Here is a 22,829-nt window from a genome sequence, read left to right on the forward strand (position 1 = left end):
TTTTTTTCCTGCTTTGAACGTTTCTGTGAGCTGCAGGAGGCTGTTGCAGAAGTGTTGCTTTTTGCTTCCCCAGGCATGGGGATGTGGGAAGGTGTCACTTGTTCCAGCAACCCCGTGGAGCACCACGGGACTGTGAGTGGGCTGCAACAGGATCCTGTGGCCATGTTTGTTAAACTCTGTAAAATGCTAAAGCCTGAGGAAATACTTAACAAGAAAATTCCAGAACACAGTCTTTTGAGTTGGCTGCAGTCTGCTCAAAAGCTCGTTGCCATTTGTCAATACCTTAGTTGTGTTGGTGAAGGACAATGCCTTCAGTATCTTAAAAGGGTTATCCCCCAATTTGGTGGAATTTCAAGTTTTATTCTGAAAAGATAAGCAGTAAGAGCTTATTTCAAATACAGAGAGTTTGTCTTTAGATCCAAAAAGAAAGGTCTGCCAAGCTCATCTCTATTTAAAGACTGTAAATGAGAATTTGGAATAGGTTATTTAACAGGTATCCAGCCCTTCCCCTGGAAAAACTCATGCACACCCAGTCAGTTGACGTTTACTAGTAGGGACCATCAGTCAAACACAAACCCACAGCGGGTATCTTCTGTAGAAGGCAAAACTTTTATTAAATGAACCAGATGTCACAAGTTAACATTTGCAGCTGTCTGAGAGATGGGGAATCGTACGGCAGCTATTGGAGCAGTAGATGAATACGCAAATTTGTCCCAGATGCTGTGGAAAGCCAGGCAGCTCTGTAATAATAATTACTTTCAACTTGTCCTAATCATGAAAATCAGTTGCATAGGATGTGCCTATTACTTGTTGCCCTGGAGTGCTTTGGCCATTGCACCAAAGGTGAGCCTACATCAGACAGAACTGCCATCAAGGTATCAATCTGTTCCATACCAAACAGCAAAAATCTCACTACTGTAGCATTCGGTCAGGAAAAAAAAAACAGTCATTTAATAACTATGCCAGACAAGTTGACTATCAAGGGTGTATGTGTGTCACTTAAGAGCCTTTGTCACCTGGTTTCTTCTTGCTTGTCTTCTCTATCATTGTCTCCACAATCATTGCTGTCTCTTCGTACGTCTGAATTCTGTCATCTGAAAACTTCTCAATGGACTCCACTACCTCCACCTTCTCATAGCTCATGGAGCCAGGCAAGCCTGCTTCCCTGAACAAAAGGCCCTGCTTATCTTCTCGCTCATATTCTGTCTCTCGAAGGACTCCTGGCTCGGTTGGGCTTATCAGACCTGGGGAAGGAACTCTCTCAGGCTCAGAGATGTCCGGATACTTTATGATTTGCTCTATTTTTCCTCTTGTTTTTTTGCCCCATTCAAGCACGTCTTCTTTCTCTTCCTCCTTCTGTTTATCCTGGAGTTCAAACTCTTCCCTCCTTTCACAGATAGCCCCTTTCTCTTTTTCTGATGGTTCGGCAGGTTCTGGCAGCTCCGGTATGGGCTCTACATCACCACCGTTCATCACCTTCCCATTGCTGGTGGAAACTGTGATTCCTCCCCCAGGTGGGAAGGAGGGGGCCAAGATGCAAGGTTCTTCATAGCCTTCCTCCCCTGTTACCAGCACGTAACGCCCTTTGGGATGGGCATCAGGTTTGGGCTCTGGTCTCTTGTAGACTCTTATTTTCTCCCTCACAATGTTACAAAATTTATCAAAGGCTTTACTTATCTGGGCTCCATCAGGTACATCCTCTGGGCCCGTTTCTTTCTCATCAAGTTCTAATCCTTCCTGCCCAGGTTCACATGTGACTGAGCCTTCGTGCCTAAACTCCAGCTGATCTTGGTCAAAACCTTCTGGAGTTCTTTCATACATTCGTTCAGGCGAGAGACCGTCAGTTATGTCTTTAGACATCAGCTCCTTTTTCCTGGCAATTTTCTTTGTCAGAGCTTTTTGTCTGGGCTTTACGCTGGCAATATCTTGCACGGCCTGGGTGATATCTATGGAAAAATCAAAACAGAGCAAAGAACAAACAATGCTGAACACAGTCACTGCAAATGCTGGAGCTGCCTCTCACCCTCCTGCTGCAGGTGGAGAGCTGAATGGAGCAGCAAAATGCGAGCACAGCTTCCATCAGCACATTAAACAGCCTCTTCTTTTGTGTGGGCCCCCTTGACCAGGTAGCCATTTGGCATCCGAGGTCGCCACTGCCATACACAGTGTGAGGACAGGACAACTGTGCATGTGAGAGAGGCAGCTGCACAAAACATTCACCTATCAGGCCTGCATTAATGCTCAGCAGGCACATTCAGCACCTGCTGCTGGAGTCGGGCTCAGCACCTTCCTCCCAGGCGTCGTGGCAGGGTTTGGCCCTGTTAACTAGACAAGGAACTTCATCTCTTAAGGCAGAGACTGAAGCCAGGTGCCCAGAGTTAGAGGCATGGCCTGGCATAGGACTAAGTGGAAATAGCTTGTCTGGCTTTTACAACTCCTGCTAGGGTTTAGGGAGGGGAAAAAAAATAAAACAAAGCCCTATTTAAAACCTTCCCGCTGAACACAGGGTTGCTGGGTGAGCGGTCCAGACCTGATGGGAAAGTGAGTGTCATCTCCAGCTCTTCCAGTGCTTCTGAAGACAAGCTCAACAGGGGGACACCTCGCCTTTGTGTCCCGGGGGTGCTAAGGGTGCCAGACACCTCCCCTCATGGCAGTTTTGGGTATGGGCAGATGCAGGGAGGCACATCAGGAGGGACCAGTGAGCGGCTGGCAGAGACAGAGCTAAGCAGCCACCCAGTCAGCGGTGCAGTGCTGAGGAGCAATGTTTTGCCATCACTCGAACACTGATGTTGAGCTCTAGGCCCACGCAGAGGGAAGCCCTGCCCGCAGGCTGTGCTTCTGATCTCCTGGGCAGTCAGTAGCCACAGATCCCATGACAGCTCAGCAGCAGCAGCAGGAGTGCGGGCAGGCTACTGATTTCCATGGCATGACAAGCTAGAGCAGAGGAGGCAGAGGTTGGTACCAAGGAATTACGGGAACACAGGGACAGACAGCTATTAATATGCTTTCTCCAAGGCAGCTGTTTTGTCCCATGTCACAGGTACAGTAACGCACATGAAATCCCCTGCTCGCCTTGCAGGTAGGAAGCAGAGGTGTGGCTAGAGACAGGCCAAATCCTTAGTGGGTATAAAACAACACTTTGTAGGACAGTAGCTATTTACAGCTGCTGAGGATTTGGCCTCAGGCATTATGGACACATTTCATAAAACTGCTACGGTTCACAAAGCAGTTACAAAAATTACAGCTGCACTCCAAAAAAACCCTGGTTTGAAAGTTTATCTCTGTTCTCAGGGCAGTTTGTTGTTAGTAAATGCACAGTGAGCCTTGGATTTAAGATACAGTAACATCCTATACGTTAGTACCTGCAGCACCTTTCTGTAAGCCAGCTCCCCACTTTGTTAAGAGCAGCCGCACTAGTTTACTCCTGGCCATTTCCTTGTCACCAGGTTTACAAGCATCCTAATTCTAACAAGCAATCATTCAACATGGAGGAAACACTGTTCAGAGGAAACCAGGACATGGGATGTAAACAGGCCCCAAAAAGTGTCCTCTGCCTGCCTGCAGCACTCAATATGCCCTGATGCTCTTTGCACGTGACTGAAGTGTGGACTAACGACTCACAACAAGTCAGCACAAAACCCTCAGCTCTTTCCATAGCTTCGGGTGCCTTTTGACTTTGCTGTATGACTGGCCTAAGAAGTAAATTGCAGAAATTAGCAAACTCTTTTGCTTGTGGTTTTGTCCTTTGACAGCTTGTCCCAAAGCCAGTTAAGGTAAGCTGAAATTGTTGCATTTACTTAGCAAGCCTGGAGTCAGGCTGTCACAGCTGGTGTTCATATGGAAGACAAATGGAAAAACAGCTTAAAATACAAGGATGCTACTCTTGACAGACACAGGAAGACATGTCACAGGTTTACCTCTTCCCCTCGAAGCTTGAGGCTGGACAGGTCTATAGATCTGCGTGAAGAGTGTGACTGGCGTTCCTGCTATAGCAGAGTTTAACCTGCCGGAGAAGATGCACATCGGTCAGATGTCTCTCCCTCATTTCCATCAAGAGCAAGTGAAATTGCATGAAATGAAGCATGGAGGTTAAAGAAATGTATTTCTCTGTGGTGAGGAGTCAAAGAGAATGACAGGGGCCTGTTTCTTGTCTGGGGAAAATCAACACAGCCACAGCACCTTCACAGAAGTTAGGCTGGTTTCTACCAGCAGGAGACATGGGATGCTCCATTAGGCAAAGTACTCCAGTAATTAATTAAAACCCATAGCAACAGGGTTGTAATTTAGCACAGTGCTTTGAAAGGATGGGAAGATTTTGGATGGGCAGTCAATCCACCCCTACCAGAGGTCAGCGAGAGCTGAACATGCTGGCCAGTAAAATATGAAATTTGGTAGCTGTTACAATGTTGCCTGCATATGCCTGACTTCAGAAGGGCAAGAAGAAAACTGAGCAGTCTTCCTTGGAAAATATTGGAGGAGTCAATGGTATTAAGGGTTAAAAATTAAAACTGGGAGGCTGGCCTATATGCAAACCAGTTACTGTATCTGTGGTCTTCCCAGTCTGCTGTGCCAGTATTTGAGAGAATATATTGGCCTGTAGGGAGGATATACACCCTGTGTAGCTATGCAAGAGATGCACATTTTGATTTTTGATGCTGAGAATTACTGATCAGATACTCCTAACTCGAATGCAGTGTCCAAAAGGAGATGCTGAAAATTGATGAAATATCTGTTCCCCACATGTGAGATTGACTGTTAGTGAGTGTCCTTTCCCTGCATCTTCTGGACCACCCAGAGCAGTGGTTTGGGTGCTCAGGGGTCTGGCCCTGCTGCATCTACTTGTGCAGGCAGCACTGGGCGCCTCATGTGAGACTGACGGTTGACATTAGAGGGAGCCAGTACTCCTCTGTAGCTTTAAACACATCGCAAATCCTGCAAATTTCTTGCATTCTATATTTTTTCCCCCTTGCTGGAAGAATGGGTTTGCTGTGAAGAGTCCTTTGCTTTACAGGACATTTGCCCTGTCTAAGCCCTGTGAGACCAACCTGCCTGTAAAGCCCCAGCAAGCTTCATTCATGAACACCCAGGCAGTGGAGAGGGCGTTCAAATTGCTTTCATATGCTCCTGACCTCTGTGCACTGACGCCAGGACAGTATATGGAAAGGAGACTGTGTGGAAAGGCGCAGCTCAAAATGGCTTTGACCCTTTCCTTGGCAGAGGCTTGACCAGATTTTGCATAATCTATTTAGATTCCTGTCCTTGGCTATCTACCAGTGAAAAGTGGGAAATAGCTATAGCTTTGGGTGAAACAAATGCCCTGAAACATACATTTTCCAAAGGAGATAAAAGAGATCACTGGCCCCTTTGGGAGAGTCCAGAAATCCAGCCTTACCGGCTGTCCTCGTTCTCGATGATACGTTTGTACCGTTCCAGCTCGTTCTCCAGGGATTGCTGGTAGATCACAAGCTGGCGGCAGTCAGTCGTGTACTTCTCCAAGGTCCTCTCAGCCTCCTCTATGCCCTTCCTAAGGTTTTCAATCTGCTCATTGTAAAGCTGAATTTCATCGTCGTAACTCTCCTGAGTGTTTTTAATCGCTTGCTCCAGCATGGTTGTCTGGTAAACAAAATTGGTGAGTGAAAGAAGCAGCCCTGAAGCATTCAGCATCCCTGTATTTCAAGGGTAGTTAAAGGCAAGACATGTTTTATTATGTGTGAGGCTGCATTGCTGAAACACAGTGGCAGTTTCACTGCGTTTGTTTAGTTATTCAAAACCAAGAACTTCCTCCCACCCAGCCCCCTTATCCATCCCAAGGCTTCTGTTCCACAGTAAGTATGACGGGATCAGCATGAACCAGGGGAACAGTTGTGTGATGTCTCCTTTATCACGCATGCCAGGCTGGCTGATGTCTCACTGTGTGACCCGCAGCTCACTGTGGATGGCCTCACCAGGACAGGCAGTGTCTTACAAGGAGAGCAAAAGTGCTTCACTGGGAAGATGAGCCTGGGCAAAACTCGTTCTTCCTTCCCTGTGGTCTGCAAACCAAGCAGTGAAGATTAAGGAAGGGTTTCTTTGTAAACTAAAAGCTTCCCTTTTGAATTCAATTCCTTGGCTTGTTTACTTTAGCAATAAAAATAGCTGCTGTACAGGAAAGCTTCAATGCCAGTCATTGGAGAGCACAGCAACCAGGGGGTGGCAGTAAGCGCCTGGCAAAAACAAGGGGCAGGAGTTGCAGGTGGGATATTTGACAGTGTAATTCTGCTCTCACTTTCTTCTGCTATTTTTGTCTATTTATTGTAGTTCCTTCACCACTTGGGGGGTTTTTTTCCATTTTCAAACAGCTTTTAAAGAGATGAATTCACAAAAAGCTAATGGGGCGATAACTGACTAATGGATTCTTCAATAATTGATTTATCTTTATATGTTACAGACAAGATTCTCAAAAACCTTTTAAGAGCGTAAATTCAGGAGCTAAGTCCCTTGGCATTAGTTTGGCTATATTGCAGTGTACAAGTGGACCAACAGGTTCCACAGCCCCCTTTAGTGTTTAGTGCTCACAAGGTGGGGTCAATAACCTCTTGGCAATGTGGTTATCAGGTCCAGAAACAGGAAAGCAAAAGAGCACAGGGACATCTCAGTCATCAGATCCAGCCTTCGCATCACAAGCAACCATGTCATTGACCTCCACTCATAAAATTATTTCACTCTTTTAATCTCAAGGCATGAGAATGAATGAATTAATAAACCCTTTCTAAATGGGACATGAAGATTTGATTGTGAAAGCAGCAAGATTAATTGCCCAAAGAGCACCTCTCTCTGCCAGCAGAAGGCTGATTTTCTCCCCGTTTTTTCTACATTGAATCATTATCTCACTTATCACTATATTGATTTTTGCCCTTCCCAGAGCGCATGTGTCCTTTCCACCAGAGCATCAGACATGAGAAAGAGACCAAGGAAAAGACCTGGGGGTAGCACTGTCCCCGAGTGCCCTAGTGAAAGAAATTATGCTCACGAAGTTAAGACCTGCTGCTGTGGCTGTCCAGAGGAATCCAAAATCCCACCAAAAGCTGTTTTATGCCAGTGTATCAGTCCTCTCACCCGGGATAGACATCTTGAGGCACAAAGAAAATTGTACTTGGGGGGCATAAGGTACTCATTCTCCACCTCTATCTGCTAAGAAATATTCAGCTGCATGGAGGCAGACCTGCCATTGGCAATTATCCAGGTCTGGTTTCTATTCACTGTAGCCTTTAGCTGCTCCTCCATCTCCTGCCACCCACATCTCTGCACTGCACTCTCACTTGGAGACACTGGCTGGAGAAGGAAGGTTCACTTATGGCAGGTTTGGCTGGGAGATGGGCAGGAGCAATGAGTCAAAGTCTTGGTCAGTCATTTTTTGCATATCAGGAATTGGCAAAAAGCAGATGGTTTCCGTGCTGGTAGTGTCTAAGCACAGGAGAGGTGTTGACTTAGTGCTCAGTAGTGACAGGGATGAACACAGGATGCCAAATGTAGCTCGACACGTACGTCAGTTTTGATTCCAAGTTTTGGTACCAAGTCTGTCCAGTCCTTCTCACAGCAAGCTCAGCACTGGATGTGGCACTGATGGAAAGGACTGGGCAGAGCCCTGAAGATCCCCCCTTCATTTTTCATGGAGCTAATTTCCAGCCTGAGCTCAGTAAGAAAGAAAGCGAGACCAGCCCCGTGTGACTTTTCCATCCATGACCTCCTGCTGACTTTGTCCTGCAAGAATCCAGTTGCAATGTGGAAACCTTCTCCCACCAGCTACTCTGATAAGCAAAGACAGCTTCGTTGTGGCTACAATACCTACAGCCCTCCCTGGCCATCTACACCTGACATTTTGAACCACTGAGAGAGTGGGAATGAAACAGCTGAAGAAAAAGATGAAAACTAAAAGGAAAACACACCTCCAAGTCAACTGAGTTCACAAGACCCTGTTAAAGGCCACCCAGGTTTTTCTATGTGACATAAAAAGAGCAGAGTTCATGAGCATCATGGTTGTGTTTATGGCTAGTGATGGCAGTACCTCTGTCTGCAGTTTGTATTTCTGCGCCTGTAGCTGGCAGAGGATGCTCTTGTATTCCTCCAGCTGGCTCTGCAGAACAGGGATCCTCCTCTCTGCTATCAGTTTTTCCTGGTTGGAAGAAAACAACGTGTGTACAGGAAAGTATGTTTCACTCTTTTAAAAAGAGCCAAAAGAATTTCCACTACTGGAAATAAACTGTAAAGACAAACAGAAAATGACAAAAGACAAATAAGAAGCTGGGTATTAAACCTCAAGTAAACCCCTGTAGCATGGCTTTAAGAATGACAGATGTCAGATGGCAGGACTGTAGAAGTACAGCTTATGTTAAATTAGATGCTGTAGATACAGCTGTTCATATCTTCTTCCAACTAATAAAAGTTCTTGGCATAGCCACTCACATTGGTGGGAATAACCAAGTTTTCATCTAGTAAGTAGCATTTTATTTGATTTACAAATTTTCACCACATCTCGCCCCGTCAGAACAAGATTTACTTTCTCTGTAAATACTCATAGATCCTGCCAGCTCCTCCTCAGATAGGATGCACAACTATTTCAACTACCTTTGAACTAGCCATTTTGGAGGCTAATACATACGCTGGTGGGCACCTGACTAACACAATCTCTCTTCTCCTGACCAATTCAGTTTTCCAAAGCTACAGTTAGTTTTTTCACTCATATTCAGTATTCAGTACTTACTTACTCATAGTTGTTGCAGTTTTCATCCAACCTTGGAATGGGAGTTAGAGGATTTGGGATGCTTTAGGAGTAAACATTGTCTCTTTCTTACTTAGAGCAGCATGTATTTACTGACAGCAATACTTACCTCACAAATGCCAGTGGTTATAGGAGACACACGAGGGGTTGTCTGGATGATCTGCTGCAAAACATTGACGTAGGTCTGGATTTCCATAAGGTTCTGTGGTGAAGTAAAAAACATTTTCATCAGAAAATGCCGTAGCAAGATGCTCCCTTCAATGTGCTCCACTGCTGGGGCTTATTCCTAGATATTTACTTCTTCTAGCATATAAAAATCCAGTTCATGTTCAGACTTGGTTTTGGGATGCGGTTTTAGACCTGATTTTGGGTGCATGTGTGCTAACAGTTTCATCATGCTGAGGGTACATTACAGGCATTTGGCTATATAGTCATCATCTTAATTAAAGATTCCATGATTTCCAATTTCACAGGAGATTTCCAAAATGAGAACCACAAATACCTTTGCATGTGGTCCAAAAAAGTAAGTAAGCCTCTTCTTTCAAAAGCAGCAAAGATGGGACAGTGGCGTGATCCCAAGCCTCACCGCCCCCCCGGGAAGGAGAAGGGAGCTGTATGTTTTAAAGTTGGCTGCAGTGTAATCATACGGCTACAGGCTTACATCTGCCAATTAACTGGGTTGCTCGGGCCCCGAAAACTGGGTGTCCCCCTCTAATGAAAACAATAGCTTCTTAACATGAAATAAAAGACAGCTTGACCAGCACGTTGTGTTGAATCATGAAAACAAGTCAACAAATTCAAGACATTGCTACAGCTATAGGCATTAGACCCTGAGGGAGTCAGTTTGAATGCTTGCAGCCATCCAGCCATTGGGCTTGACCTCCACACTGCAGCTGTTGTGCCCACTGAAAATATATAGCGTTATATTTACCCACCAAAACACAAACGGGATTTGCTTTAATTTGCCACTAGAATAGACCATGGGGAAGGGCAAGGCTTCACACATGTTTCTAGAAGGAAGAGCTAAAGAAGATGGCAAATTCAGCCATCAATTACCTTCTTGTATCTGTCCTTTGTGGCATTAATGTCATCCTGCAGGAACTGGGACTCGATCTGCAGCTCCAGGTTGCACAGCAGTGCTTCGTCAGCTTCCTGCAATGCAGAGACACGTGGTACAGTCAGTACACATGGCTGGAGTGCCAAAACCACAGCAGCCACTTAGCCATAATGGGAGTCGTTGCACATGCGTAGCAGCCTGCGTGGAGAATTAAAGCCTGCTGGGAGAAACAAAAGTATTATGAAACCAGCAAACAACAGGCACCTTATTCATTGTGTTCTCCCAGTGTACACACTGCTTTTCTGCACAAATATGATTTATGATACAGTCTGGCACTGGCACTATCAAAATATGGTTACCATATGCTTTATGAATGCTGGGAGGCAAGTAACAGACGCTATGAAATATCAGTCTTTGATGCTAAAAGCTTGCAATGGTGCATGAATCTTGAACCGATGACATCAACTAAGACATTGATTTTTCTAGTGTTTATGACAGGACTTGAGGTATCGTGCCACCTTTTTAATATGTCCAGTAAAGAAGCCCTTATAAAGAAAACCCAGGATGGTCCAAAGTATTTTCACTCTCTTTGGTGTGTTTTCAAATATCACAAATGTTTGTCAGTTTGGAGCCATTTCTGGAAATAAAAATGACAGATGAGAAAGTCTGGAAAAAATCACCTTGCTGCAGAAGTTTATAATACATCAGGATTTCTGAGGATGAAAGTTCATATTGTCCAATTAATTCTGAGGCCAAGGCGTATGACTAGCAATCATGATCTCAAAGTACATAGGTATGAGTGGCACCAGTATTTCAATCCAGTGAAATTTCCATTTCTGTTCAAAGGTCTAATTTAAATTTTTCCTGTTATGTTACTTAATACAAACCCTTGAATATAGAATAATTTCGATGGAACTTGGCAATATATTTTACCAATATATAAGTATGAAGGGAATAGCTTTATTTTTCTACTTAATGCATGCCTCCTTGGGTAGGTTCATCATTAACTAATACTGTAAAATACTGCTTTTGAGAAAGTATCTTGAAAGCTGTCAAATCTATCTTCCTTGCAACTCTACAAAACTTGTCAGTTCCTCCACCAGTTTGCAATTTGCCTCAAGAAAGTCTCAATTTCTGCATTTAACTCAAAGTGTTAAAAAAAGAAAAAAAAAAAAAAAAAAAAAGATTTAAAGGTGTTCCTTTAAAATTACCTATGTGCCATTACCAGCTGTAAAATTGTCTCCGTGAGTGGATCACGGGTTGCAAATAAACCACTGAAATCTATGGGTGCAGCATATGACTGGTAGAAGGGGATTTTTCTTTTTACACGTGCACAGCTCGGGCTATTCCAAAAATGTGTAGATGTTAGCTGTGTCATTATACTGCTGAGGCTCCCAGCCAGAGACCTCTCTAGCAGTCTCTCTGTTTTGTGTAACAGTGGCTGATTCAGACACATCCGGACCAGCACATTCAGAGCTGGTCATCAGGAATGCCCGCTGCTTTTCTGCACTCCTCTGCCTTCCTATTGAGAGGAAGATCAGCAGGACAATGGCCATGTTGGGAGGTTTGGGGGGGAGCCAAAAAAAGCCCCCAGGCCCCTAGATAATACCAATAAGCAAATATTTCTGCCTGTAATAAGCAAAAGCAGAACTCGGCTTTCCAAACATTCCTTCAAAGGGGAAAGATACTTCTGCTTTTGTTCCCTGCTTTCAGATAGACCAGCTTCGTTGATGATGCTGTATAGTGCAGTGCCTACACATTTTCTTCTGAACTTTGCAGTATTTGCTATTCACTCGACTTCTGAAAAACCATTCTGGTTTAGGTGCTCATTTCAGAACATGGGTCCATGTGCTGCAGCAGCATTTTCATCTATTATGGTTGAGAAATCCCTTAGATCTCTCCAGAACCAGTGTTTGCTGATTTTCCAAACTGATTCTCCATCTGTTGGAAAAGGCAGGAGTTTACATCTGCACATGCAGGTTTCAGGCTACATGTTGGGCACTGTACAGAAAATCAGCTGTGTTCCCTCCAGCATTTGGTGCCCCAATGCAAGGAGCTGCTGCAACAGGGGCAGCCACGGGCAGCCCAGACACAGCCTGGGATAACCCGCCCCCCCTCCCCGCAGCTCAAGATCTTGTCAGCTCTGCCTGGGGTTGTCGAATCAATTCACTTTTCTTTAGCCACAGACTGGCTCAGAGGAACTGTGAAGATGGACCCACCAGCTCCAGCTACCCCATACAAAATATTTGCCTCCATAAATATTTTTTAGGAGCTTGCAGGGTGTCCAAGAGTCCTGCTAGAACACTGGAAAATAGCACTGATGCAGGATATCTAGAGCTCACTGGAGACAGAAATGCTAAAACACTTTTTTTTTTTTTTAATATAAACCATGCATATCATTGATATGACAGTGCTCAAGCAGAACAGCTCCTGCCATTTGTAGCGGGAAATAAATAAAAATCTCTATTTAATCCACCTGTAATTGTTTCCCAGTACAGAAGATGAAGGATAAGATGTAAAAAGTAGAACTGAAGAAAGATATAATACAACTTTCTTCACTCAGATGAAATCTAGTAGCAAGAGAGGATGAATCAGGCTTTCTCAGTTTCACAGACCTGGTTTGGAAACTTCCTAAATATGTTAGTAAACTTTTATATTTTCTCTGAGACTTATTATTATTATTATTGTTATTTCTCTTCCCATGGTATTAGTTCAGGAAAAGTACAGCTCTATATAAACATTCCTCATGTTTCACTATGAAAGGAAAAAATCGGGGGGGGGGGGGGGGGGGTGTAGCTTTTCTTTTATTTGTAAACTAATGGGAAGCTGAGGGTCTGTCCTGGGATGGGCTGACCATATCCTGCAAGGGACTGAGCAGCTTTGAGACACATCAGACTTCAAGACTTGGACACAATCAGCATTTTTTCATGCTATGTTATCAGTACTTTAATACAGTAGCTGTATGAAAAAAAAGGGGGGGAGGGGAGAAGGTATTTAGCAACAAACACGTTTTTTCCAGTCGTATTTCGGACTTTAAGAGATGTGCATTGGCTGCATGGTATGACTAGTAAATGGGCTTTTCCTACCTGTGTGTACACTCTAATTCACTCAGAGAGAAATTGTCTTCCAAGTTAAAAAAAGTGTTGAAAGAGTTAAAAACCTAAACATGTGCCAGATCTTCAGCAAGGGTGAATTTGCAAAGTTCACATTGGACGCACATATGTCAACTCCAGGTCCTGAAATGAATGCAGGAGCCATTTGCTGATGCTCCAAAAGGAGTGTTACGCAGTAGATCCTCCTAGTCCTTGGTCTTACTGAAAAATTAACGAAGTCTTGAGCACAGCTGAGGCTGTGGGCTGTAGATGGCATGTGCTACATGACCAAAATCAGCAGGACTCTACAGAGCAGGGCACTACACAGTGTGTCTGCACATGCTGAGGCTCAGCCATTTGCACAAGGCTTGGGGAGGGGGATGAAGGGGACAGAGACCTTTCCATCAGTGCATAATGACAAGAAATGTCTTGGTCTGACATTTTATCTTCACCCTGCTTCTTCAAAGCAGCTTGCTGTAGTAAATGAAAACAAAGGAAAAAAATGATAAAGACCTTTCCCTTTCCAATTTTCCAGGCTTACCTTATTAAGGCGTTCAAGGGTTTCTTTTAGCCTCTGCTGATATTCACGTTCATTTCTGTACCTGCAAATAGCACAAAGGAGATGAAGTTCAACAGTTCATCCTTCTGCAAACTGCATTGTCATCGGCACTATCGTGCACAATATATGCTTCACGCTAAAGCAGACTATGATTCTTGAAAGGGCCCAAAAGCTTTATTTATGCATTAGCATTAAATTTTTTTTTGGTCCCAGATGTTAAGTGTAGTTCCAGAATTGACTAACTTCTTGTCCTCAGATTACGTAGCAGAAGACAATGGAATGCCACACGTTTGCTATCACTTTTTCAAAGAAAACCCAAGAATAGATTATTTACAATAAAAATATATTCGACTGGCATTGGACTACAGTGACAGCCATTCATCAATGGTTACTATGTGAGTATTTGCTACACTGGCACATTAGCATTTAACTACATTGTACTTGGTTTTCTGTTCTACCTGTTGTTGTTCAATAAGCATTTTCATGACAGACACATTAAACACAAAGGTTGCAATTTCACATATTGAATGTGTATGAATAAGGTCATATTAGGATGCTTTGATGGATCAAGCTTTGTGTCCTCTTTAATAGCAATTCATATTTTAGCTTGGTCAAAATCACATGAGTCTTAGTAAGGACTGCATTTAGCCAACTATTCTTATGCATTTATAAGATGTCCACAAGTGCATAATGTGCATGTTCCTGTACTGAGTGAACAACAGATGTATATTGTGTTTATCTCAGAGGAAACAGCACATATTCTTTAAGAATAAGGGCTCTGTATTTGTACGTTAGATAGAATTATCTTCTAGAAAATCCTTTTAGCTGCAGAGTACAAAACTGCCTAATTGTTGATTATCATTGTTTATTCCTTTCCCTAAATAAACTATATATAAAATTTTTAATAGGAGATATAGTTTAATGAGACCCCATTAAAAAAAACAAAACCAAAAAAACCCAAAACAAAACAACAAAACAGCCAGAAGCATCTTATAGTACAAGGCAATGAGAGTTTGCCATCAGTACTGAACAAGTGGCTCATTAAACTCCATCTGCTGCCAGTGCCAAAGTACATAAATAGAGTCTATTCCTGTTTAACACTTTGCTTTCCCTAAAATAACAGAGGTACAGAGATATAAAAAGCTCTCATTTTCTTACTTTCTACAAGAAACCCTCACAGTGGGTGACAAGTCAGCTCTGGCAGTGAATGTCCTTCATTTGCAGTACAAGCAATGGACATCAACACAAACATGAACCCCGGCTGAAATTCAGAATTGAACATAACTTGTTGCCTGCCTTCTGAAATCATTGATTCAGCCCAGATATGCTGGAGGCATCTAAGGATCTTGCTCCAGTCAACAGGGAACTTGTCAGTTCCTAGACTGAACAGATCAAGGATCAAGTTATAATGTTTGTGTCAACCTCACTTCCTTCTTTTTATCCCCTGTAGGATCAACAGCCAATGTTATCCTCATCTCTTTTAACACGTCTTGAAAAGCTGAAGGGATAGGGTAACTCATGAACTGACCAGGACCACAAAGGAGGAACTCAGCAGAACAAAGAAATGGACTCAGCTTGGTGCTCTGGTTTCCCAACTTTCCCTTCCTTTGAAATCCCATAATATTAGCAGGGTTGGTCACTGGTCTGTTTTAAATTTTTACCATGAACAGCAAAGAAACAAGAGAAAATGATGAAGCTTTATTTCATTATCACTCCTACAAATTGCTGGGCCACCTCAGCTGAAGTGCTATTTTCCGACAAAATTAAAACAATGCCTCTTTGTCAAATTTTAGTAACATAGGGTTCACTTCCAAGGATACAACCAAGAACATTCAAGCTTCAAAAGCAAGACTGCCTTTGTTTCTGTTGTTTATTAAGTAGCTCACCTCCAACCAGTTTTCTGTCTATCTTATAAAATTTATGTGTGCAGTTGACAATAAACACTTCATTAACTTAGATACTTTCTGACAACGGAGCAAGAATGAAGCAGATTGTGGCAGCTTGTGAAAATCAAATATACAGCTACAATAAAAGGCTGGATTTACACTACCAGTAATATACAACCATCCAATAGAGTCAGGGTCTAAACCTCAGCCCTAATGTCATTCAGACCTGTTCAAATCTGCCTAGTTGCTAGGTCCTCACTTAAAAATTCTTTCAATGATTGAAATATTCAGATACATTTTCCTTCACTCTCAAATAACACAAATACCTGCTCTGTCACACAACCATAAATCTACCTGGCAGCCTTGAGAGAGGTTAGTATTGTGTGATTATCCTTTGTAGGAGGAATGCTTTTAAGTGATGTTCAATCTACTCCAGAAGCTCAGTGCAAAAGGGCTAAGGATCTCTTAGAAATGCTTCAGAGACCTCACAATGCCTCTGTGTCTGATGAAATGTAGCTATGCAAGTGCAATGGCTGACAAATTGCAACCTGTTATGCTTCAAACTGATTTCAATGTTCAAGTCATTAGCTGGACATGTTTAAAAGAGGTCAAGCTTTTCCTAGATGGTTGCTGGTCAGCCTTTCCTGGACCTTAAGAGCCATGAGGTTCAGTTACTTCTTTTTTAAAAAAACCCTTCTCACCTGGTCAAGTAGCTTTAGGGGTGCAACAAACCTCTTTGAACTGTTTATTAAAAAAAAGGGATATTAATTGTTTTTTGCACAGGGGAAAAGCAATGGAGTGGAGGCCACTGCCGGGTTCAAACAAAGCCAATCAGAGCTTTAAAGGTTCCCTTTACCTCACCTCTCTTAGCTTAGCAGCTCTCTGTTGGTGCACTAACAGATTTACAGACATTTGTTAAGCCCCTTGAGCCCCGCTACAGCTCGCGGCACCAGCCTGGTGAGAGCATTGGGCATGCAGGAGGGAAGCCCACCGCTAGGCTAGTTTCTCCACTGGGAAAGCATGGCTCCAGCAGCGCTGTAAATCTCTTTTCCCATCCCCAGCCGACAGACAGGCTGTGCCTGCTCTTAAAAGATGGGCCCAGGGCAAGGCCCTTTTTTTTTGGACCCGGCCTCTGCTGCAATGCAAGGGCTGGCTCCCCTCCAAAGAGAAAACAGTCACAATACATCCTCATGATGCTCAATGGCCAGATACTCAATTCAGTGTCAAGCCTATGCCTTTAATAGAAAGAGAAATGCTGCCTCTCTGTTGAATGCTAGAAAGAGAAATGTTGCCTCTCTCTTGAACCCTACTGAACTCTTCCAGCAATATATGAAACCTCTCGGCTTGCCGCAAGCTGAGGTTAAACTTTTCTACTTTTCTCCTTTGTGCTTTCCCTGAAGCGCTTCACCAGCCTTTTCTCAATAGAGACAGCAGTAATTTGGGTGCAAAAGAGAGCACAAACTGCAAAATGCTGGTCCTACAAGGGTGACGGACAGGGCATTAATGCTTGTGGATTATACCCTGAAAGCTAGGATGAGCCCTGTGAGGGCTGCGCTCTACTGATTTATGAACAGATTTCTACCTGCGTTACCAAGAAGCTGCTGTTGAGCAGCTGACAACCACAGGGCAAGATTTCGGCAGTCTCAGGAGGGGGTGGAGGACAGGCAGGACCTCCTCACCTGCAGCTGCAGCAGGACAAAGCTCTCCCTATCACCAGAAACGCAGCAGCAGTGCAGAGACAACCCCTCCAGACAGGGCTTGAAGACGGCTTTGCCGATGGAGACCCTACTGCTCCCTGTATCCCAGCTATCATGTTTTCCTACTTGTTTTTGTTTTCTCTCACAGGTGTTGGGTCTCCATTGCAGCCCCAAAGGGTGTCAGCTCATCAGAGCATCACCACGCGGTGCAGCTTGGAGAACACTGTGCCAATTTCTGTGCCTAGCGACTTCCAGGGAATCATAGTGCATGCAAAACCCACAAGATTAGCAGTGAATGGATTTTAAATGAAACAACTGATTAGCAAGACTTTTAATTTCTGAAGTTAATTAATCCTGTTCAGTCAAGGGTGCTAAAATCTGGGTTTCGGCATCCTTTCTACTATCATGGAGAGAGAAATACAGTCCTTTCCCACAGCTGATGCAACATTGCTATAATAATGATGCTCAATAAAATTAGCATAACTAGTCTTTTCATAACACGCATCCAAACAATTCCTAGCGATGTTTTTTTTTGCAACTTCAAGAAAAAGAATTCTCCACTGGTAGAGTCTGAATTATTCATGTTAATGTGAAAAGACATGAATGTGACTACAGAGGATTTTAAAATAAATTTTAATGTAAGATCTACTTTTCAATGGTTCATACACATTTAATTGTACAGATCTGGTAGTCCCAGGCCCTACTGTGTCTAAATGTGGCTTTAAAAGGTCTACTTACATAAATGTAGCTTTAAAAGGTTTACTTTCAGATATAAATCTATTTCCCAAATTGTGAATGTAAAAGAATGGGTTGTAAGAGCTAAAATTCTTCGCATTAGTGAAGGACACAGACATTTGTCAATTAATTGGAACACAATGCTCCACTCTAAGAGATTTTGTTAATCCTAGTGTGCCAAAAGCAGATGCTTTATCTTTCAAAACGAAGCAAGAAACCTGCACTGCCTGCTGCCGACTGAGCACAGACCCAGGTAGGAGAGCAGGTCTTCAGCACAGGAATGCTTCTGGTTTCAGTAGCATAGCAAGGCCCTAACATGGCACAGAAGATTAGTCATCCCATAATTTGTTTAGCGAACTTTGTTTCTAAGTTTAAGTAGTGAAATCTTAGCCATCAGGATAGCTTTGAGCTAGAAACAGGGTAGGCAGAGTACACGGTGTCAGAGCACTGGCCTTGTTTTAATGCCTGCAACTCTAAACCCGACTAATTTTTTTCAGATGCTGAAGGAAGTTTCCTGTCTGTCTTCAGGTCAAATTCAGCAGCTCCCAAGAGAAAAAAATAAAACCAAAATTCACTTCTTGATGTAAACCAAAGGCAATTTGGTTAAAAAGCAGCCACTGCCCTTCCATTGTAACAGCCCTGTGTATCTTCAATTTTCAAATTGCAATATTGTTGGCTTGGATATAGTCAAAGTTTCCTTTTTACTTTTGTTTATGGCTGCTGAGTGAACACCTCAGGACTGTATGACAAGGCACCACCCATTTTTTCTAAGTCACTAACTACTCCTGTAACAGGTCCTAAATCTCACTTTCAAAAAGCACAGCCCCTTCTCTTGGTGTTTTGCCCCCAGGGATTTTCAATATCCTGTATTCTTCCCCACCTATTTATAGCTTGCGTAAAGCAACTGTAATAAAAAGTGATTTATCTTTGTGTGAGATCGCTAATCCTGCTGTTAGGGAACTATACAGGCAGTTAATCCACAAACTGCTCAGGTGGACACAGGAATCCATTAAAAGGTAGCCAGGAAAAACTAATTTTTTTCTGGCCAGTTTTTCTTGCAAGTTGTTGAAATCAAAGAGGGAGTTGAGGGTTTCACTGCACTGACTCTTAGCCTGCCTGAGATACTCTAGACAGAGGAAAGGCATTTTTGCCCAGCTATATCATAGCAGTGCATATTTCTATATAGTTTGCACGTATTTTTAACTAATATGCAGCTAGACATTCAAGTACCAAGTCTCGTTAAAATCTTGTGGACACTGTGTAATAAAAACATGAACAAGTATCAGAGTCAACAGCTAAATTATAGCATTAGCTCATAGCTGAATTTCCTGCTCATAAATATTGGAATACAAAACTGCCTAATCAGGTGCTTATTACTCTCTGGCACTGAGTCAGGGAGTCGTGGACATCTGACCATTTCCAGCATTAAGCCTCAGTGCACCTGGATGGGCTATTCTCTGCTGTCAGATGAGAAAGAGAGATCAGGGCTTAGCATTTCTATAGCTGTGCCGTAGCTCACAGCCCCCATAAGCTGGTCTCATGACAGCCCACTGAATTGGGTTGGAAATATTATTTTTTACTTTTTAAAAAATTTTTTTTAGCTGGCTCATTTTCTTGATTCAAATCTCAGGGTGGCCCCAGGAACAGCTGTGGCAGCACAGCAGATCAGGCGGTATGCACCACGCAGCGTGCAGGGCTGGGGAGGACAGGGTGAGGGTGCATTAGGACTGTACAGCTGCTGATAGAGATTCCTCATCTGACCGTGGCCTAAAGACGCAGATGGCCTCGACGTCAATTATCTCGCATCTGTTTTCTGGCTCTTTCCAGTTGAAAAATTATTGGAGACAGAAAAGGAAAATATTATCAGTCTTACACTTTCTGGCCCAGAGGAGGGGAAAATCAGTGGAGGATCAAACTGAAAAATCCTGTGGTTTGGGCAACGTCAAACAAAAAGCCTGTGATGGAGACAAGGGATGAAATCTTGAAGGACTTGTATTTCTGCAGCAGCAAGAGAGTGCTCCAGATGGTTCGCCTTTTGCCTCATTAAAAAAGTTTCTTGTGAGTGTGGTGAGCACTACCTGGGAAGGGCTGCACTTCTACCAAGACTGTTTGTTGAAAATGTTTCATTTTTTTCTCCTTCCCATCACTGACAGTGAGTAGTGTTTCTAAGCTAAAGCATGTTATATAGAGTTCATCACTCACCCTATGGTGGGGAGGATAAAAAGGTCCTCTTCGGCCTCCATGCTGCTGCCAAATTTTCCTGGGTGAACTAGCCAGATAGATATTTAGGGGGAAAAGAACCTGACCAATAAGTAACAGGAAGCCAAGACCCTTCTCTCCCGTGAGCAGTCCTTTTATGAGCAATACTCACTAAGTCTCATTGTGTAATTAATTAAGCAACATGGCCAAACCTGCCTGCTAGTGAAGGGAAGGGACTAGACGTTTCTGGAAGCACTTACATGCTTCAGCCCCCAAGGCTCCTGCTCTTTGATTTATGGTGCTGCTAAGGTTAAAGGGGTGAAGTTAGGTGAAATGTGTTCTTACAGCTATTGCTTTAGTAGCATGAGATGGAAATAGTAGGATGCAAGTAGGGAAAGGAGGGTAATTAGGCAAATTTTACATACCAGGAAGAAATTTATTTTTTTTCTTTTCATCTCACATCTCTAGTGGCTGGCACAGACTGGCCCAGGTGCCTCACAATGCCTGTAAATAAGAGTTTCTCAGAGATGTCCTACACATTTCAGGAGATCTTGGTGCTGCTCAGACACAAGACTTGCTTCGAGCCATTTGTTTTTTAATTGGGTTATATTGTGCAGCTCAGAGCACAATCCTCCTAAAGCTAATGAGCAATAGCAACCAACGTGTGCTACAGTGAGGACCTGCTGCCACGGAAGGGAGACGGTAATTACCCGTCTAGTAGCAATGAGACCATGAAATGCAGAGCTGGAACTTCCTATGTCCTAGCACCTTGCTTTTCACCATAGGCTTATGTGCCATCCCTGGCTACAAGCCTGATGCACGTGGAGAGGCATCACCCATCCATGAGAAGCAGCCAGTGACACCAAACCCATCCTTACTACAAAGATTAACTATGGAAACAATACCACCTATCCTCCACCGTTCGCAACCCTTACTTGTTGCGGTACTCATCGAGCATGCGCTGGGCGTCCTTCTCCTCCCGCTCCAGCTTGGCTCGGTCGGACGCCAGCTCCCGCATTCGCTGGCGGTTGAACTCAATCTGCCCAGCGAAGGCTTCATCCAAGCCCACCAACTCATCCATGCGCTGGAAGGTCTCTAGCTGCTTGCGCAGGATGGTATTGCGCTGCTCCAGCACGCGCGCCCGGTTGATGTAGCTGGCAAAGCGCTCGTTGAGCTCCTGCAGATTCTCCAGGCCCCGGGCTTGGGCCAAACTGTCGAATTCAGGGGAGCCTCGCAGCTCATCGTAGGCATCCGACCGCTCATACTTCTCCTTGCGCACCTCGCGGAGGAAGCTGCTCCTGTACATGGCTTCGGGGGGGCTGTGTGGTGCCGGGGTCCCCTCTTGCGTGCCTGCCTGTCTCTCCAGTTTGGATCTGAATGATGTCTGGGGGGTTTGGGGAGGAAGAACTGAACATAATCACCCCCCCAGATGATTACGACTTGTCTCCAGGGCGGTTTGTGGCACTAAAGGCATCATCTGCAGCAGTGAACTAAATAAATCCCAATGGCCCCGCCTTGGGGCTGCCCATCTGGACGTCAGCAGTTCGGAGCAGCAGCAGGTATGGGGGGGTGAGGCGCTTTTCTTTTCGAGCATTGCAATTGTGTATGGCCAGAATAAAAGAGAGCAACGTCCAGCTTTTGCCTGGCGGATTAAAGCATTATCCACAGACAACAAAATGAGTGCTTTGCAGTTTCAGAGGCTGAAGTCAAAGCCTTTCATGGTGTGCTGAGGGGAGAGCTTTGTCCCATGGTGGTGTCCCCAGGGCTGTGCGCAGAGGCCTTCTGCTGAGCCAGGATTTTACTGTGAGTAGATAGCAGTGCTTGATTTTTGTTATTTGACAGTTTTGTCATCCTTTAGGATGATGGGATGCTGTATAAATGTCAGTGTGACTCCTGGTCCAAGTACAAGATTTGGCCATTTGGTTCTCACTTCATGCTTCTTCATACCAGCCTTTTCTGCAGTTTTTTTCTACCTGGCATAAGAGGCATCAAAGTAGCAGTGGTATTAAAAGTCCCATGCTTAATAGGGCCCTGTTGGGAGGCCGGTTTCCTTGGGGATAGCTAAGTACCATGTCCTCAGGTGACTTGGTGGACATACCATATTATCCCATGGGGAGCCACCATCCATCTTTCCAATAGAGTCGCATGTGCTGCCATTCCCTGAGAGGCTTTAGTTTCTCTGGAAGTGATGGATGTATTTCCTCTAGTACTTTTTTTCCAGTCTTTCCCTTTGCAAAATCCTGTTTCTTGTACTGGTCTTCCAGAAGCACATCTACTCACCCAGCTGAAAAGCCCAACAACAAGACAGTCCAATGTTGAGATCTCTGTTAATAATTCATTTACATAAAAGTTACTCCTTCATTATTTAAGGGACACATCTAATATGACTATTCAAATTGCATGTATTGGAACCTTAATAGGTTCCAGAGAGTGGCCTCACAACGGCAAGTGCAGAGGCAAAGAAAGAAGCTGGGTGGTCAGGCAACTCTAAAGTTTGGGATCTGTGTTATCAAATCTGTATCAAAAGGAAAAAAGATTCATTAGAAGTTTTCTGCATCTTTTCTATTCTGCTTCAGATTGTTTGGAAGTGCAACGAGGAAAGATCAGATGATCTTTCAGAAAATCAAGCTAGGCTTTGCACACACATTGTGCAGCTCTACATGCAGCCTCTGAACTACACAAATAACAAAACACAGGTAGATTTTTTTAGAAAAGTTTGGGAACTTTATATAGTGGTGGACATGAAAGCACTGCTTTCCATGCTGCACAAACACGTCGGCATTTGCAGCTCTTTGGCTGGACAAGCCTGCCCAGCTGAACAATGTAGCTGAGCTTTTTACAAAGTT

The 22,829-nt window shown here is 43.9% G+C and overlaps 2 protein-coding genes across 2 annotated transcripts in view; one reads left to right on the forward strand and one right to left on the reverse strand.

Annotated features, from left to right (window-relative positions):
* Positions 1-22,829, forward strand: part of SNRPB2 (small nuclear ribonucleoprotein polypeptide B2) — a 303,056-nt gene that overhangs the window by 275,598 nt on the left and 4,629 nt on the right. The gene's annotated exons all lie outside the window — the stretch shown is intronic.
* On the reverse strand, positions 635-21,435 carry BFSP1 (beaded filament structural protein 1). The gene is made up of 8 exons (XM_049800148.1): positions 20,919-21,435; positions 13,449-13,509; positions 9,815-9,910; positions 8,868-8,960; positions 8,045-8,152; positions 5,393-5,613; positions 3,918-4,003; positions 635-1,946 (listed from the first exon to the last, which is right to left on the reverse strand). Exons 1-8 carry the CDS (start codon positions 21,287-21,289, stop codon positions 1,000-1,002), a joined length of 1,983 nt encoding a protein of 660 aa, XP_049656105.1. The 5' UTR covers positions 21,290-21,435; the 3' UTR covers positions 635-999.

Source organism: Accipiter gentilis, chromosome 5 (assembly GCF_929443795.1).
Source record: "Accipiter gentilis chromosome 5, bAccGen1.1, whole genome shotgun sequence".
Taxonomy (NCBI): Eukaryota; Metazoa; Chordata; class Aves; order Accipitriformes; family Accipitridae; genus Astur; species Astur gentilis.